This window comes from Papio anubis, chromosome 19 (assembly GCF_008728515.1).
Source record: "Papio anubis isolate 15944 chromosome 19, Panubis1.0, whole genome shotgun sequence".
Classification (NCBI taxonomy): Eukaryota; Metazoa; Chordata; class Mammalia; order Primates; family Cercopithecidae; genus Papio; species Papio anubis.
The window spans coordinates 41954094-41970828 of NC_044994.1; the positions used below are offsets into that span (position 1 = coordinate 41954094).

The 16735-nt window shown below is 44.7% G+C and overlaps 1 protein-coding gene across 4 annotated transcripts in view; it reads right to left on the reverse strand.

Annotated features, from left to right (window-relative positions):
• Positions 1-16735, reverse strand: part of MYO5B (myosin VB) — a 380074-nt gene that overhangs the window by 91962 nt on the left and 271377 nt on the right. For all 4 annotated transcript variants that reach the window (XM_017951725.3, XM_017951726.3, XM_009192713.4 and 1 more), the window contains exon 17: positions 15577-15663. In XM_017951725.3, the coding sequence (XP_017807214.2) occupies positions 15577-15663 (87 nt within the window). The remainder of the gene's footprint in view (positions 1-15576; positions 15664-16735) is intronic.

A 16735-nucleotide genomic window follows, 5' to 3' on the forward strand; every position in this document is an offset into this window, starting at 1 on the left:
GGGAAGATCATCTTCCCACTCTATACCCCGCTTCCAGCTCCCCATTCATCCCGCTAAGAGCCACCTCCACCACTCAATAACCACCCCCCAGGAACCATCATTCAAGTCCATGTGTGACCCGATTCTTCCAGGACGCTGGACAAGGGCCCAGGTACCAAGCGGGCACTGAGCTGGTTAACACTTAAGCCATCCACTGACGGCAGAGCTAAAAGAGCACTGTGACACTGGGGCTTCAGGAGTTGCAGGCTCCCACCCTTAGATGCTGCTGTGGCGCTAGAGCCCAAAAGGGCTTGTCCCGGTTCCTGCACCTGCCCTTATGCCTGCTCCCCATTCCGTAAGGGGTTTGAGCTTAGAGCAGCAAAGAGAGAGCCACAACCCCATAGCACACCCTGTGACGGGGGGGCCAGGGAACTCTCCAGTCTCAAACTCAGGTAAACTCACTCATTTTGAGATATTAAAAGAGAGTAAGTGGCTTGTATCCCTTCTCCTGGAGCACATCTGCCTTTTAAGAGGGCCCTTTAAAAATGTCCAAAGAAACAAGGTAAAAGTTTGGCCAGGCATGGTGGCTCACACCTGTAATCCCAGCACTTTGGGAGGCTGAGGTGGGTGGATCATTTGAGGTCAGGAGTTCGAGACTAGCCTGGCCAATATGGTGAAACCCTGTCTCTACTAAAAGTACAAAAATTAGCTGGGCATGGTGGTGGATGCCTGTAGTCCCAGCTACTCAGGAGGCTGAGGCAGGAGAATCACTTGAAGCTAGGAGGTGGAGGCTGCAGTGAGCTGAGATCATGCCACTGCACTCCAGCCTGGGTGACAGAGACTGTCTCAAAAAAAAAAAAAAAAAAAAAGGAAAAAAGAAAAACAAGTACTGTGGAATATCACATACAGCTTTGGATTCAGCTGCAGCATGGTGGGCAGTAGGGGCACACCGTGCTCTGGAGCAGGTCCTCTTAGAGTTCCAGATCTTCCAGCATTGCGGCCCTTGGGTTCCTAGGAGGCCCTGTTCCTCCCAGCAGCCTGGGATGAGAAGGAAAATGGAGGCTGAGCTCCTTGCCTTTCCCTCTCCTCATCGCTCCTTTGCAAACACTTTACTTGGTCTGGTGGAAGACATCTAACACAGTCACGGGTCTCAGAGAAGGGGTGAGTATAAGAGCAAACAACAAAATGACATCTCTCCCTTTTCCTTTTTCTCTATGTAAAATGGCTCCTTACCATTAAAAAATTAAGTTTGAGCTATAACTCACATACTGTAAAATATACCCCTTTAGAGTGTACAATAACTGTTAGTATATTTGCAAAGTTGTGCAACTATCACGCCCTACTCTGCCCTATTCTCCCCTCTTCACAGGTCCTGGCAACCACTAACCTACTTTGTCCCTATGCCCGTTCCCTCTTTAATTGGTCCCGTCTGTCACGCACGTAGTGGCACACGGGAACAAGAGCCCGTATTCTGCTCAGAGCTCATGAGTCTTTACAAGGCCCTGCTCATCAGGCTACTGGTCCATGTGGATTCCCTTCAGAAGGAAGGGCGCAGGGCACTTAGAGCACCGAGGTCTCTGTTTTATGGCCTGGGAAAGGGTTGCTCTGCCCTTTGCCCTTTACTCACCCAGCAGAAACTATTTCCTGCCCCTTTAGTAGTGGAAAGACTGTGAACCAAACCCATTGAGTCGCTGATTATCTCTAACAGGCGGCTTTAAAAATGGAAACATTTAAGGTTATTTGCCTAGCTATATGCTGTTTTAATTATTTTATCATGTACAGTAAGTATCCAGAACACTCCTAAGCCCTGACCCATACTTGAACAACTTAATGCTGGAAGCCTGAGAAAGAGATTGCCAGAGCTGACAAGCTGTCCATGAGATGTGCGTTTTCTTTTAATATACACCAGCACCACTGAATTTCTTCCAGGCTCTTCCTGTGTCGGCCCCCAAGTTTTAAATATAGACACTTCTCTTGGGGCAAGATGGATTTGGGTAAGAATCAGGTGGAAGAAACCATATGAAAAAGGGCCTCACAGAGTCGGAGTCCCCTGGGTCCCTATGCTCGCCATCCTTCTTCGACTCTTTCGGCTTTGCTGACCCAAAGGCTCAGGTGCGGTCTCCCCTTTTAAAGCTGCCCTGCCCTTTCCTTCTGTGTGTCTTTCTGAGGGCACTGCCCACATTATGCACCATGGTTATTTGCGTACACACTTGTTTTAGTTCTCCTTAAGAGTTTGCAGTTTCACTGGGGAAATAATTAAAGCATCATTTAGCTGGGCTAAAAACCTTAAATGCTTCTAATTTGAAAACCTCTTACTGCTGACAGATCCATAACTCAAGGAAATTACTAGAGTGAGGAGCTGTGGCTGCAAAGATATCAAGGCCAGTACAGGACGAACCTGGAGAACAGAAAGACAGAAGCCTGGCTCTGACACCAGCCGGCAGTGTGACTGGGGCCAGTCCCAGCCCGGATGCCTCCCCTCCCCTACCTGTACAGTGGAGAGAACATCACCTACGTCATAAAAGCACCCACAGGGCTTTCGTAGCCAGGGAGTTCAAGAGATGGGGTGTATGGAGAGCTCCAAAGCTTCTAAAGACCATAATTCTCTTCTTTCCTGCCTAAGCTACTCCCTTCCCCTTTTCTTACAAAGGTGTCCTTCACACACAGCTGTACTACAGACAGGGTGTGCAGACAGGCTGAGGGGAGAGGAGATGCCAGCTCCTGTGTGAAGGGAAACCGTCCACTGAGAAGCAGCACCATTGCTTCGTGGCCGTGAGTGTGGGGACACCCTTAGGAAGGACCGAGAGAGGTCGGTGCCCACTACAGGGTCCGGGCATAAGGGCTGTAAATGCGTCGCTCCCTGAAAGACCCAGCATCAAATGTGAATTCTCCTTTCTGTGGATTTCTGTGAGAAAACCCTCAGAGATAAAACTCTCACAAGAAAGGCTCCCTCACCTTTGAGAGGAAAATCTTCAACGTAAAGCTCAAGAGAAATTGTGATTCTTTTTCCAAAAATAGAACTTTTTAAAGGGGCTCTCTGATTTGGTGGGGACCTTTGGGTGGGCGTTCACTGCAATCACCTAAAGCTGTAACAGCCCACTCATGAAGACCACGGGCTGTCCAGGGTTTCTTGAGGCTGCCGTGACAGACTCTCCCCCTCTCACAGCATTTTAGCTATTCCCGAGTCCACTGCGGGACAGAGAGCATTCTACCTCGCGTTGTGGGTATGTTCATGCAAGGGCAGTTTCTCTGCAAGACTTGCACCTCCTTCAAGTCTGTCTCTGATCCCTGTTTAACCTTTACAGCCCCTATTGTCATGGTGTCTTTATACTTGGTTGCCAATTACAGTTTTAAAAATGGGTATTCTCCTGACCATTCAACATGTTAAATCTTTTCTCGCTACCAGTGTTTCTCACAGAGGGTACTACTGGCTTTGGGGCAGCATCCTTGGGTGTGGGACAGTCCTAACCCCATGCAGCATCTTTGAATCATTATCCCCGACTCCATTCACTGAGACATCAAAAATGCCCCCAAATGTTTGTAAAAAGTTTACTCCAGAACATGGTTTTAGTGCAGGATAACTTCTTGACTTCCATCACCTCCATAGCATGACACCCACCCTCATCGGGTGGCCATGGAGACGCCCTTTCCCATTTGGTGTAGCTCTGTGGTTCGCTGGCCAGGAGCATCTTTTAACCCCATCACCCAATCCTGGGCTTGGCTGCTCTTCCATTTCATTCCATATCAATGGTGGGAGAAGAGCCCTCATCCCAAGTCTAGTGACTCCAGGAATGTAATTCTTACTCAGCCCTGCTCTCCCTGGATTCTGACTTGCTTGTCAGGGGCCTGGCTGAGCGTTCTGGACTTCAGTGGCATGCTTCCTCCAGAATCAAGGCCTTCTTCACCTGGAGTGCCTCTAGCTTGCTGGGGAGCAGGGTCAAGGAGTCACAATTGGGTGTATGGGAGAAGCTCAGGACCCGTGACTGCTTCCTGGTAGGAAGAGGGCGAGATCAGAGACAGTAACAAAGGCCAATATGGGATGAACCAGGGCAGGCATTCAGCAGAACCCACCAATCTGGAAAGATGTCTCCTTGTAATGAGCTCCTCAGGCTCAAGGTGGGGAGCGGTGGCACAGCTGCTGAGAATGGTGCAGGAAGCGCAGTAGTTTTGGGATGTTGTTTGGCTAACAAAGCTCCCATATAGAGCCTAACACTGGATTTAACCATCTGCACGTGCAAATATTCTGCAGAAGAACATGCCTGCTTGCAAGGGCCCTGATGGACCAATGTGGACAGACGGCATGGAGCTGCAGAGTTACAGCACTTTGTGCTTCTTCTCCCTTGGGCATGTTTCCTCATGAGGTGACTGGCTGGATCAAACAAACCCTAGAGTCCCTCCAGTAAGAGCATAAGGCTCTAAGTCACATAACTTCTATGACATCAGTCCACATAAAGAATCTCTAAAGATGTCCTGATGGGTAACCCGAGAAAATGATAAAGAATCCCTCAGGGCTCCGCCGGTCAGACTTAGGTGGGTCAACGCATCCTTTCAGGTACTCCACTATACCATCATGCAACCTAGCTCAAGGATTCCTCGTCACATGGAGGTAGAATGCAGGAAGCATGCTTCTCTTCTTGTTAAAGAGCCTTACAGGAATCTATGAGCTTCAGTGGGACTTTGTTCCCTACAAGGTCTCACATGAAAACCAGTAGCAATTTGCGGGGCAGAGTTGTTTGGCCATGCTGTGAAGGCATACCTACCAGGACCAACAGGCTCTCTCTGGGTATTGAGACATGGATAATCTTTATTATGCCACCAAGCAACACACGCTTCTTTCCCTTTTTGAAGGAACAAATCAGCAGAGAAATAGATGATACTGCATACAAGAGTTTCCCTTGGAAGTATACTGGGGATGGACAAAACTTCTAAAGGGACATAAGAGGCCAAAATCAGAGAAGAGAGGGACACCTTATCAAAGGCTCAGAGGGACAGGCATCCTTAACCTGTGGACATGCGGTATGGTGGCTCCACCCCTTTCTATCTGGAGGACTTGATCTGATCACTTAACTTTTCTTGGGTATATTTCTTTATCCATTAAGTTAAGTTGTCACTGCCAATCTTGCCTTCCTCAATGGTCAATGTGATCCTTTCAACAAATGGTCCTGGGACAAATGGATAAATGCATACAAAAGAATGAGATTGGGTTCTTCACATCTAATACATAAATTAACTCAAAATGGATCAAAGTCCTAAAATAGTAAAACTCTTAGAAGAAAACACAGATGTTAGTCTTTGTGACCTTGGGTTAGACAATGGTTTCTTAGTTATGACACCTAATGCACAACCAAATAAATAGATTTCTTCAAAATTAAAAGCTTTTATGCTTCAAAGAACACTATTAAGGAAGTGAAAAGATGGTTCACAGAAAGGAAGAAAATATTTGCAAGTCATACGTCTTATAAGGTTCTCATATTCTTAATATATAAAGAACTCCTATAACTCAACAACAAGACAAGTAACTCAATAAAAAAATGGGCAAAGGAGATCAATAGACATTTCTCTAAAAAAGATGTACAAATGGCTAAGCACATGAAAGATGCTCAGCATCATTAGTCATCAGGAAAACACCAATCAAAATCACAAGGTATCTCTTCACACCCACCAGAAAGGCTGTAACGAAAAAGACAGACAAGAACAAATGTTGGTAAGAATGCATAGAAATGGGAACCCTCGTGTATACTGCTGGTAAGAATGCAAAATGGTACAGCCACTGTGGAAAAGAGTATGGAAGGTCCTCAGAAGAGGAGAGTGTTACCATATGACACAACAATTCCACTCCAAGGTATACCCTCAAGAGAAAAAATGTGTCTACACAAAAACAGGTACACAAGTGTTCATAGCAGCATTCTTCCCCAAAAGTAGAAACAACCAAACATCCATCCACTGATGAATGGATAATATAAAACGTGCTGCGTCTATCCGATGAAATAATATTCAGCAATATAAAGGAATAAACTACTGATGGATGCTGCGCATGGATACCTCTTGAAAACATCCCTGAATGAAAAGAGCCAGACACGAAAGGACACATATTATATGATTCCAATTATATGAAAAATCCAAACTGGGCAAATCTATAGAAATAGAAAGTAGGTTCCAGGGGCTGGGAGCGGGGACTATTAATGGGCACAGGGTTTCCTTTTGGGGTGATAAACACACTCTGAAATTAGACAGTGGTGATGGTTGTATAATTCTGTATATAATGAAAATCACTGAAATTGCATACTTTAAAAGGGTGAATTTTATAGATAAATTATACCTAAATTTTGAAAAGATAACATAATGACAACATAAGAGGTCTGTGGGTGGCCTTTATAAAGTAATATATACGATTTGTCATTTCAGCTCTGAAACTCATGGAGCGGTTCCTAGTGCAAAGGTTGTCAGATGCTCACCCAGCACTCACACCATCAGAAACACTCCATATTTGCCTTTCCCTTTATCCCTCAACTATGTCCTGGGCCTCCTAGGGGAACACAGGCCCAGCCCCCTTTAGCGGCCCTAGAACTGAAGCCTGCAGAACTTTGTTGCAGAGAGAAGGAAACAATTCCTCCCCACTGGCTCTGAGCTGGAGCCGAGACACAAATAGGAAAACCCGATCCATCCTAACACTGCCTGGATGTGACAAAGTAGCTTATAGTTGACCCAGGGGCCAACACATGCTTCCAGGGTAATGACTTTAAGGCAGGATGCATTTTTCAATCACCTGGGAAACCTTGTCAAAATGCAGATGTCCAGGGCTCAGTCTCAGGCTCTGACTTAACAGGTCTGAGGCCACCCAGCTTCTGAGGCTGCTGAGCATGTCCTCATGACTGACGCGTAGCCCTGCGTGAGAACTCCCGGGTCAGACTCCAGTCCAAAGGAACAAAGACAGATCTCAGGCAAAAGAGCCAGACCCAAAAGCTGTGAGATCCTGAGATAATGACTCATATCATTCCAAAATCAGTTCTGTATTATTCTTCCTCTGTGGGATGTTTAATAGCAAGGGAAGTAACTGTGCATTGGTTTTAAATTCAACCATGATTAAATAGGGAGAGGAAGCAAGCCACTTCTAAAGCTTTCCTCTAGTTCTCCAATCTTATGCTATTTACTCTTTAGGGGGTTGGGGGGAAGGAAGTTGAGGAAGAAGTGCAAGTCTTTTCAGAAAGCACCACTTTTATGAAGTAAAGGTGGGATGGTGTGAAGGAGAACTCAAGTTCATGCAGAGTTTTTTTTTTTTTTTTTTTTTTAATATAAACATCACACATTCAAGTAGTCCCCCCGCCACACACACACTTTTCGGGGTAAGCAGTATTTGCTTCACAACTTCTCCAGGACACAAAGCTGCTGACTCTCTGGAGAGGGAGACAGATGACCGCACAGGCACGAGACCCAGGAGCTGGGTGACGGGTGGATGAGCCTCTGTTCCTGGGCAGTGCATTTATCACAGTGCTTTATGTGCATAACAATGGACATATTTCTTAGCCACTGCACAGCATTTCAAATTGAGTGATACATTTTCATTTTAAATCACACTCACAGAGGGCCATAATTCTCAGGGAGGATAAAAATAGATAGGGAAGCCCGAGGGCAGGCTGAGGGAACACCCAGCAGCCACTGCTGTCCTGCAATGCTACATTCCTGCTCTCTGGCTTGGTGGATTTTGGTGGCAAATGGCATGTATTAATTTGAGGAAGGGGGGTGAGAATTCCTCTTCCAGGGCATCAGTAGGCTGGATGCAGGAACTCTGCCTAAAAAGCCCTCTGCTTGGGCTCTTGGGGAGCAGCCCTGTGGATAATTCATCACAGGCTTCTGCAGGACTGGGATGACGCATTTTCTTTTCCTTTGCCATCTCCCTCACTTTGGCTGATTCCTCACAAGGAATGTTGGAGATGGCATAAATTGTAATTCCCTCAATCAAAGAAGGCCATTGAAGTTTCTTTTGGAAACAGCTGTTCAAAGTTGTATAGTTACTTGACAAGCTAATAAAAGCTGAATCACTTCACTGTGCTGAGTTTTTAGCAGCCAAAGAGCTGAATTTTTGTAGAAAACTCCCAATTTATCCATTTATCCAGCACCCAACTCAGGTCCCTCTGGTCCCATGAGGGTCTCCTAAAGTCAGATCAATAAAATAACTGTTCAACTCCACATTGAAGCTAGCACACATTACACTTGTATATTTCCTTCAGTAGCTAACACCTTACTGGGCACATAGTATCTACTAAACCTCATTTGCTTTATCCCCAGATATAGTAGACACACACCAATCTCCTGGATTAAGCAGTTAGGTAGCATTATTATTTTAATCAGAGACGTCACTCCAAACGGTTACCACGGTTGGCGGATGGAGAAGATTAAGCAATGGTGCTGAGTCAAAATATTACAGGTGTAATAGCTTCCCACCTTCTCACCACTCATCCTCAAAGTAAATGCCATCCTATGTGCTATGGCTTGGTTGTGGTGAGAGGAAAAGGATTAGGCTCTAGATTAAATGGTGAGGATGATTCGACTGCAACTCAATACAGTACTAACAAAAGTGACACAAAACCACAGTGCTTCTTTCCAAAAGTTAACATTTCAAATAGCAGTTGGGGGAGGGAATCCTCTCTTTGACCCTTTAGCAAAACCTGCTAAGATGGCAAATGCCAGGAGGATATGGCAGCATTCTGGATCTAAGTCCACACATTTAAGTCACAGAATTAGAGAATGGTTCCTGTGATACCAGAAATACAGTCATTCCTTCCTTCCCTACAATTTCCACAATACCTGTAATTACAAAAAGAAATGGTACAGACGCACTTGTAAGTATCTGCTAGAAAAAAGTCCGAAACAATTAGAATAGCAGTAAAAGACAGCTATCAGCTGCCCCTTAAGAGTCCAGGGGTTGTGGGCATTTTGACTCTGCTGGCAGCTCTGATTTGCAGTGAGGTGGAATGAATAGTAGGAGAATCCATTTTCCATACGGGTCTAAAGACTTTGGGGAAATGCATTCTTTTAGCTGCTAAAAATGACGTTGTGATGAGGCAAAATCACACCTGGTCTCCCAGCATGCTACAACTAGAGGAATAAGCAGTAGGAATGGGGCAGTGAGCGGCCAGAGAAATCTTCTGTAACTTACTGTGGCTCCTAGCCTCAGGCATCATGCTGCTCCCTGGCAGACAGTCTCTTCACCTTTCAAGGCCCAGCTCGTCTCACCTCCTCAGTGAAGCTGCAGCTCCTTCTGCACTTGCACTACAACCTTGCATCTGGTTATACATATGTTGTTCTGTTTCAATCTCATATCACTTCCCTGCTGTGAGCTCCTGCTGGGCAGGGCCCATGACTTGCATCTTTCAATCCCTCCCAGGAAGCAGCACAGGGCTAGATGCTCAGTGCAGGATGAGACATGGAAGAGAAAGATTCCCAGGAGACAGGGACACCACAAAGGCCAGAAACTGTTCTCATTCTACATAGAGCCCATGTGAGCCCCTAGAAGCAAAACCCTCTCTCTCCCCACTGGCTTCCCCCTCTAAAACAGACCATTTTGCATGGAGACAGCAAGACCAGTAGGAGTGTGGACAACACACACCATCACTCTGATTTCACACAGCAAGGCTTCACGCTAGCTCAGCCGGTGAATCAGAGGTGGCAGAGATGTGTATAGACCTCTGCCTGAGCATGGTCTATGGTTAACCACATCAGATCCATGGACTTCTAGCTCCTCTGTAACGTTCTCTAAGGAGAAACCCTTGAAGCAACATCCTGTGCAGACTCTTGTCCTATTATTGAACAATTCATTCTGTTAAAAAGTTCTTTGTGAAATCTGTGGCCCCTTGTATACTAGAGGGGTCCCCGAGGTTCCACCTGGCTTAGAATACCTCATTGTCACATGCTTTCCTTGTTTCCTCTCCCCTGCTTGACATGGTCCTAATGTTCACAGCTCCTACCTGACAAGTCCTCCATGAGCACCTTGGGTCTCTCTGCTCGCCTCCAGACCTCTGCTCTGTACAGCACAGGATGGTTGTGAGGACCTGTGATCCCTCAGTTTCTCGTACAGTGATCCTCAACAGTTTAACATGGGACATTCAGCTCCAGTCTGTTTTGACAGACTTTACATGTTTTTTAAACTGAGCTTTCTAATTGCTTGGAGAGATCCGGGAATTTCAGAGTGCTCTTTTGAGGTGGCCACACATGTTGGGATTTCACAAAAACACTACCATAAAGTGCTGAGATAGACACATTCTATCCAGATAGTTACACCCACAGGGAGGTAGCATCTTGCTCATATCCCAATGAGTAATAAATATCTTATTAAATGCTCAAGTGTCCAGTGCTGGCTGAGAACTCCAGATACATTATCTAATTCCTTATAACAACCTACCAAGTGAGTATGATCATTCTCTTTAAGGATAAGGAAACCCAGCCTCATTGAGATTAATTTACTTCTCCAAGGTCACCCAGCCAAGAAGTGTGGGAGTCAACGTTTGAATCCAGGCCTGACTCCAAAGTCCAAGAATTCAACTACCAGGCTCTTTCAGCTCTCTGACAGGCCACAGCTCTGCAGTCTGAACTCCCACAAGCTAGAAAGAAGAGGGAATAGTTTTGTACTGAGTCTTAGGTTTGGAGCCAGCCCCAGAGGGCAGTCTCTTAGGATCTCGCTTTACCCCCTTCTCCTCTGATAAACCTTTGCTGGGATGGTAACACTTCCTGCACACGAGCAGTAAGATGCTTGGCAGCAGCAACAACATAGCTTGGGGCAGAGAAACGGCAGGTATAGGCCTAGCTCAACCACCAACCAGGTTGGTAATCTTGAGCAGTTCACTTCCTTGTCTGTGTCTCACTTGTAAACATGCGCTTTACATCCTGATGCACCCATCCCTATAGATAACACTGAAATATGACCATGCCACAATGTCCTTTCCTCCCCAAATTGCTCTCTCCCATTTTCCACCCCAAGTTATTTCCTGAAAAAACCAAAAACAGTATATTGGTCACAACTGTAAAACAAAAATAAAATTCTAAAGCCCCCAACTATCTGAATGGATCCCTTCTCGCAGCTGCGGGTATTCCAAAGATAACCTGAAACACTAGTTCAGGCCATGCTGGGAATGGGGAGCTGGGCATGCCTCATTATACCCTCCTCGCTTTGGAATTACTGATAGAACAGACTCTAAATCTGATAAGAAACGTTTATGATCTATTCTCTCTGAAGCCTGATACCCGGGGAGTTCGGCTGCATGACAAAACCTTGGTCTCCGCCACCTTTTATCATAACCCAGACAGTCCTTTCTATTGATAATATCCCAACCAATTGCCAATCAGAAAATCTTTGAATATGCCTGTGACCTGGAAGCCCCCACCTTCCGGTTGTCCCACTTGCCTGAACCAAACCATTGTATATCTTACATGTGTTGAGTGATGTTTTATGTCTCTCTAAAATGTATCAAACCAAGTTGTTGCCTGACCACCTTGGACACATGTTCTCAGGATCTCCTGAGGGCTGTGTCATGGGCCATTGGTCACTCATATTTGGCTCAGAAGAAATGTCTTCAAATATTCTATAGTTCGACTCTTTTCATTGATACAACCCATTGAATTGATATCCTAACCCATAAATGGGTTGCAGTGCACAGTTCTGAGAAACGGTGGATAAGGAAATGTTTTCTGTAGGTATGTCCTCTCCTGGAAGCCTGGCAGATACGAGAGCCAGGAGCAGGAGTGCAGCCAGCTGCCTGTGGAAGATGGTTTGAAAACAAGTAGCTCCACAGCTCCTTAAGGTCCTTTCCTAGTTCTTAAACTGGATGAAGATATGTCTGATCTGAACCCTGGGCTTGTAAGCAGGCACTGAAAAGCAGTCTAATTCATCAGACTAGTGGTTTGAACTCAAAACTGAACTACTACACCCGTTGCCTGAGCCCCATCCCCTCGATCAAAAAGCTGATGTAGGAGACTGCAGGGCAGACTGGGAAAAGGAGTGCCAGGCCTTCATCTAAGTTGACAAGCTTGGCCCACCTCATTAACAGAGTTGTTAGCTATTTGTGTTCAGACCCTAAGGTCAAAAAATGAGAGACAGCCCTAGGACACTCTCTGTCCTTTTTTCTAAGCAGGGACAGATGTGGTTGAAAAGAAAATAACAGCCTTCAACTTAGCTAGAGCAGTTCATCCTGAACAATGCTGGGACCTGCTGGGTTTTGAAGAACTGCCTGGGTGTTGCAGATTACTGACAGCTCTTGTACTTTCCAGGTCAAATGTAAATTCCTAATTCCATCAGCAGCTTCCTTCTCAGGCCAAACATTTAGGAATTGTTTGTGGTTAAGTTGTTTATGGGTAATTAACCACTGCATATGAAATGGTTCCTCCGCTATAGTGGGAGAGTGCCAGGTGGAGAGAAGACAGGGAGGAGGGGAGGCCCATATCACATCCTTTCATTCCCACTTCTGGTTCCTTCCACCTTCTGATACGAGCAAGTTGTTAGGACAGAGGGTCCCAGTGGGACGGGCTCTGGGCTGCTACACTGTTCAGTTCAGCTCCAATTAATGGCGGATGTTTGGTCTACATGACGCTGGTAGAAAGTGTGATTTCACAAGAGCTAGTGGGGTCACCAGCCACCCTTTACCCTTATTTCAGGGAAGTGTCCAGAGGGCATCCAGTGTTGGCATAGCTCCAACAAGCTCTGGACTGGTTCAGTAGCTTATCCGCAAGGCAAATCAGAGCATGATAGTTATTTTTTAACTCAAAGAAATTTTATTTTCCCACCACAGATTTCATTCTAATTTAAAAGTTACAGGAGTCTATTGAGGAATGAATGGGTAAGCGAAATGGGATACATCCATACAATGGAATATTACTCAGCGTTAATAAGGAAGAAAGTTCTGACACACGCTTTAACATGGATGAAGCTCGAAGGTATACTAACTGAAATAAGCCACTCACAAAAGGACAAATACTGTATTATTCCACTTATATGAGGTTCCTGGAATCACCAGATTTACAGAAAGTAGAAAGGTGGCTGCTAGGGACTGGGGGAGAGAGAACAGGGAAATATTGTTAATTCCACAGTTTCAGTTTTGCAAGATGAAAAGAATTCTAGAGATGGATGATGGTGATGGTAGCATTAAAAAAAAGGAATGTACTTAATACCACTAAACTGTACACTTAAAAGTGGCTAAGATGGTAACCAAGGAGGTGAAAGACCTCTACAAGGAAAAAAACAAAACATTGCTGAAAGAAATAATAGATGACACAAACAAATGGAAACACACCCCACACTCATGGACAGGTAGAATCAATATTGTGAAAATGATCACACTGCCAAAAGCAATCTACAAATTCAATGCAATTCCCATCAAAATACTACCATATTTCTTCACAGAACTGAAAAAAAAAATCCTAAAATTCATACGGAACCAAAAAAGAGCCTGCATCACCAAAGCAAGATTAGCAAAACAAACAAACAAAAAAACCAACCAACTAACCACCCAACCAAACAAAAAACCCCCCAAATCTGGAGACAATACATTACCCAACTTCAAACAGCACGATATTGGTATAAAAACAGGCATATAGACCAATGGAACAGAATAGAGAACCCAGAAATAAGACCAAATACTGACAGTCAACTGATCTTTGACAGAGCAAAAACAAAAAGTGGGGAAAGGACACTATTCAATAAATGGTTCTCGGATAATTGGCTAGCCACATGTAGAAGAATGAAACTGGATCCTCACCTCTTACCCTATAGAAAAATCAACTCAAGATGGATCAAAGACTTAAATGTAAGACCATAAAAACATAAAAACCATAAAAACTCTAGAAGGTAACACTGGGAAAACCCTTCTAGACACTGGCTTAAGCAACAACTTCATGACCAAGAACTCAAAAGCAAACACAATGAAAACGAAGATAAATAGATGGAACTCAAACTAAAAAACTTCTGTACAGCAAAAGAAATAATCACCAGAGTAAACAGACAACCCATAAAGTGGGAGAAAATCTTTGAAATCTATACATCCAACAAAGGACTAATGTCCAGAATCTATGAGGAACTTAACGTAGCAAGAAAAAAAAATCCCATCAAAAAGTGGGCTAAGGACATGAGAAAACAATTCCCAAAAGAAGATATGCAAATGACCAACAAACATGTGAACAAATGCTCGACATCACTATTTACCAGGGAAATGCAAATCCAAACCACAATAGGATACTACCTTACTCCTGCAAGAATTGCCATAACTAAAAGATCAAAAAATAGATGTTGGCATGGATGTGGTGAAAAGGGAATGTTTTTACACTGCTGGTGGAAACATAAACTAGAACAACTGCTATGGAAAACAGTGTGGATATTCTTTAAAGAACTAAAAGTAGATCTACCATTTGGGTCAGGTATGATGGCTCACGCCTGTAATCCCAGCACTTTGGGAAGCCAAGGCAGATGGATCACCTGAGGTCAGGAGTTTGAGGCTAGCCTGGCCAACATGGTGAAACTCCATCTCTACTAAAAATACAAAAATTAGCTGGACATGGTGGTGTGCACTTGTAGTCCCAGCTACACAGGAGGCTGAGGCAGGAGAATCACTTGAACCCAAGAGGCAGAGGTTGCAGTGAGCCCAGATCATGCCACTGCACTCCCACTACTGGGTATCTACTCAGAGGAAAAGAAGTCATTATACGAAAAACACACTTGCACATGCATGTTTATAGTGGCAGAATTTGCAATTGCAAAAATATGGAACCAGCCCACATGCCCAGTTAATGAGTGGATAAAGAAAATGTGGTATGTATATATGAAATACTACTCAACCATAAAAAGGAACAAAATAATGGCATTCACAGCAACCTGGATGGAGTTAGAGACCACTATTCTAAGTCAAGTAACTCAGGAATGGAAAACAAAACATTGTACATTCTCACTCATAAGTGGGAGCTAAGCTATGAGGATGCAAAGGCATAAGAATGATGTAATGGACTTTGAGGACTTGGGGGAAAGGGGGGCGGTGGTGAGGGATAAAAGACTACACATTGGGTACAGTGCACATTGCTTGGGTGATAGGTGCACCAAAATCTCAGAAATCACCACTAAAGAACTTATTCATGTAACCAAACACCACTTGTTCTCCCCAAAAAAACCTATTGAAAAAATCTGAAAAGTGGTTAAGATGGTAAACATGTATACTTTCCCACTGTGACAAAGGGTGGGGGAATGGTAAAGGGAACAAGGTGGGAGTTGAGAAAAGGGGAAATCCTCTTTTTAACTCTAGCTAGCTTATCACTTACACCAATGCCAAAAATCTGAAATCTGAAAAGGACTTTAGAGAAAAGCAGCCAAGCGGACATGACTGCTAACCTTCCCACTTTTTCAGGCTCATCTGAGAGTCTCATTTCCATCAGCATCCTGCATGGGCCTCAGTGTTTGAGAACCGTTTTGAAGGATCCATCAGCATCCTGCTTGGGCCTCAGTGTTTGAGAACCGTTTTGAAGGATCTGTTTCTGGATGACGGTATACAAGAGGGCTCCCTGGGGGACCAAACTCTGGCTGCTCTAGGGCAGTCCCAAGAGGCAGCTGGCGGGCACGTTAGTTACCTGGATGGGTAGCCAGCTGCACTGATTCGAATCGTCTCCAATACCCCGCAGGCTCTGAGTTGCTGCACTGCTCTCTTTGGGTCAAAGCTGCCAAAGGAAAAAAAAAAAAAAAGCAAGACAAGAGGTGAGTCGCCACATTTACAAAAAAGAAATAAAAAAGAATATTTTCCTGCAGCACGTGAAGTACCTGATGCCACTGAGGTACAGCTCATCAGGCACTCTTGAGCTAAAGTCAGGGGTGAGGCATAGACTAAAAGACACCAATGTGCAGGCACCTGAGCCATCTCAGCATCTTCCATTCTGTGCCTGAGGTTTTTGTGCACATTCTTATTATCAACTGGGATACCTTTCTTCTTTGTCCACGTGAATCCTCCCCACCCTGCAAGACTCATCATTGCTGCTCCTCTCCAGAGCCTACTCTTATTATTTTTATCCACATGGACAAGCATCTTCAGTCACTGTCCCAAGCATATACGCTTAGCACCATTATTTGGCTTAAGCATTAAAAGGATGAGTTTTAGGCTAGGCAGATCTGGGTTTGAATCATGACATGCTCACTTACCAGCTGGGTGTCTACTTTGGGGCAAGTCACTTCATCTCCCCTTGGGCCTCAGTACCCTCATCTATACAATGGGGGAAAACAGCAGTACCTATTTTATCAGGTTAGTGTGAAGCTTAAAGGTAAAGATCCCTGAAAGCAGGTGGAACAGTGCCTAGCAATGCATAGGACACACATGATGTATATGTTGTTAGCTATAATCACAACAGCTATTCAGTTAAGAATCGTGTAGATGAACTTCATTTACATTATTACAGATTACTTTCCAATCTTCAGAGATATGTGCACCATTTTCAACCACTCACGTGTTCTACAAAGCTAAGCCTAGCACTCAAAATCCAGTATGTTTTCAAACATATATTGAGTATGGCACTGTAGAATAAAAAGCCAGTTGCTGTGTGAGCTTTCTGAGCATCCCCGCTTGAAGAGGACAGTTTATACAAGACAGTACATAACAAACGTGGTGAAAATGCCAAAAGAGAGGGAGGTCCCAAGATGGCCGAATAGGAACAGCTCCAGCCTCCAGTGCCCAGCGTGAGCGACACAGAAGACAGGTGATTTCTGCATTTCCAACTGAGGTACTGGGTTCATCTCACTGGG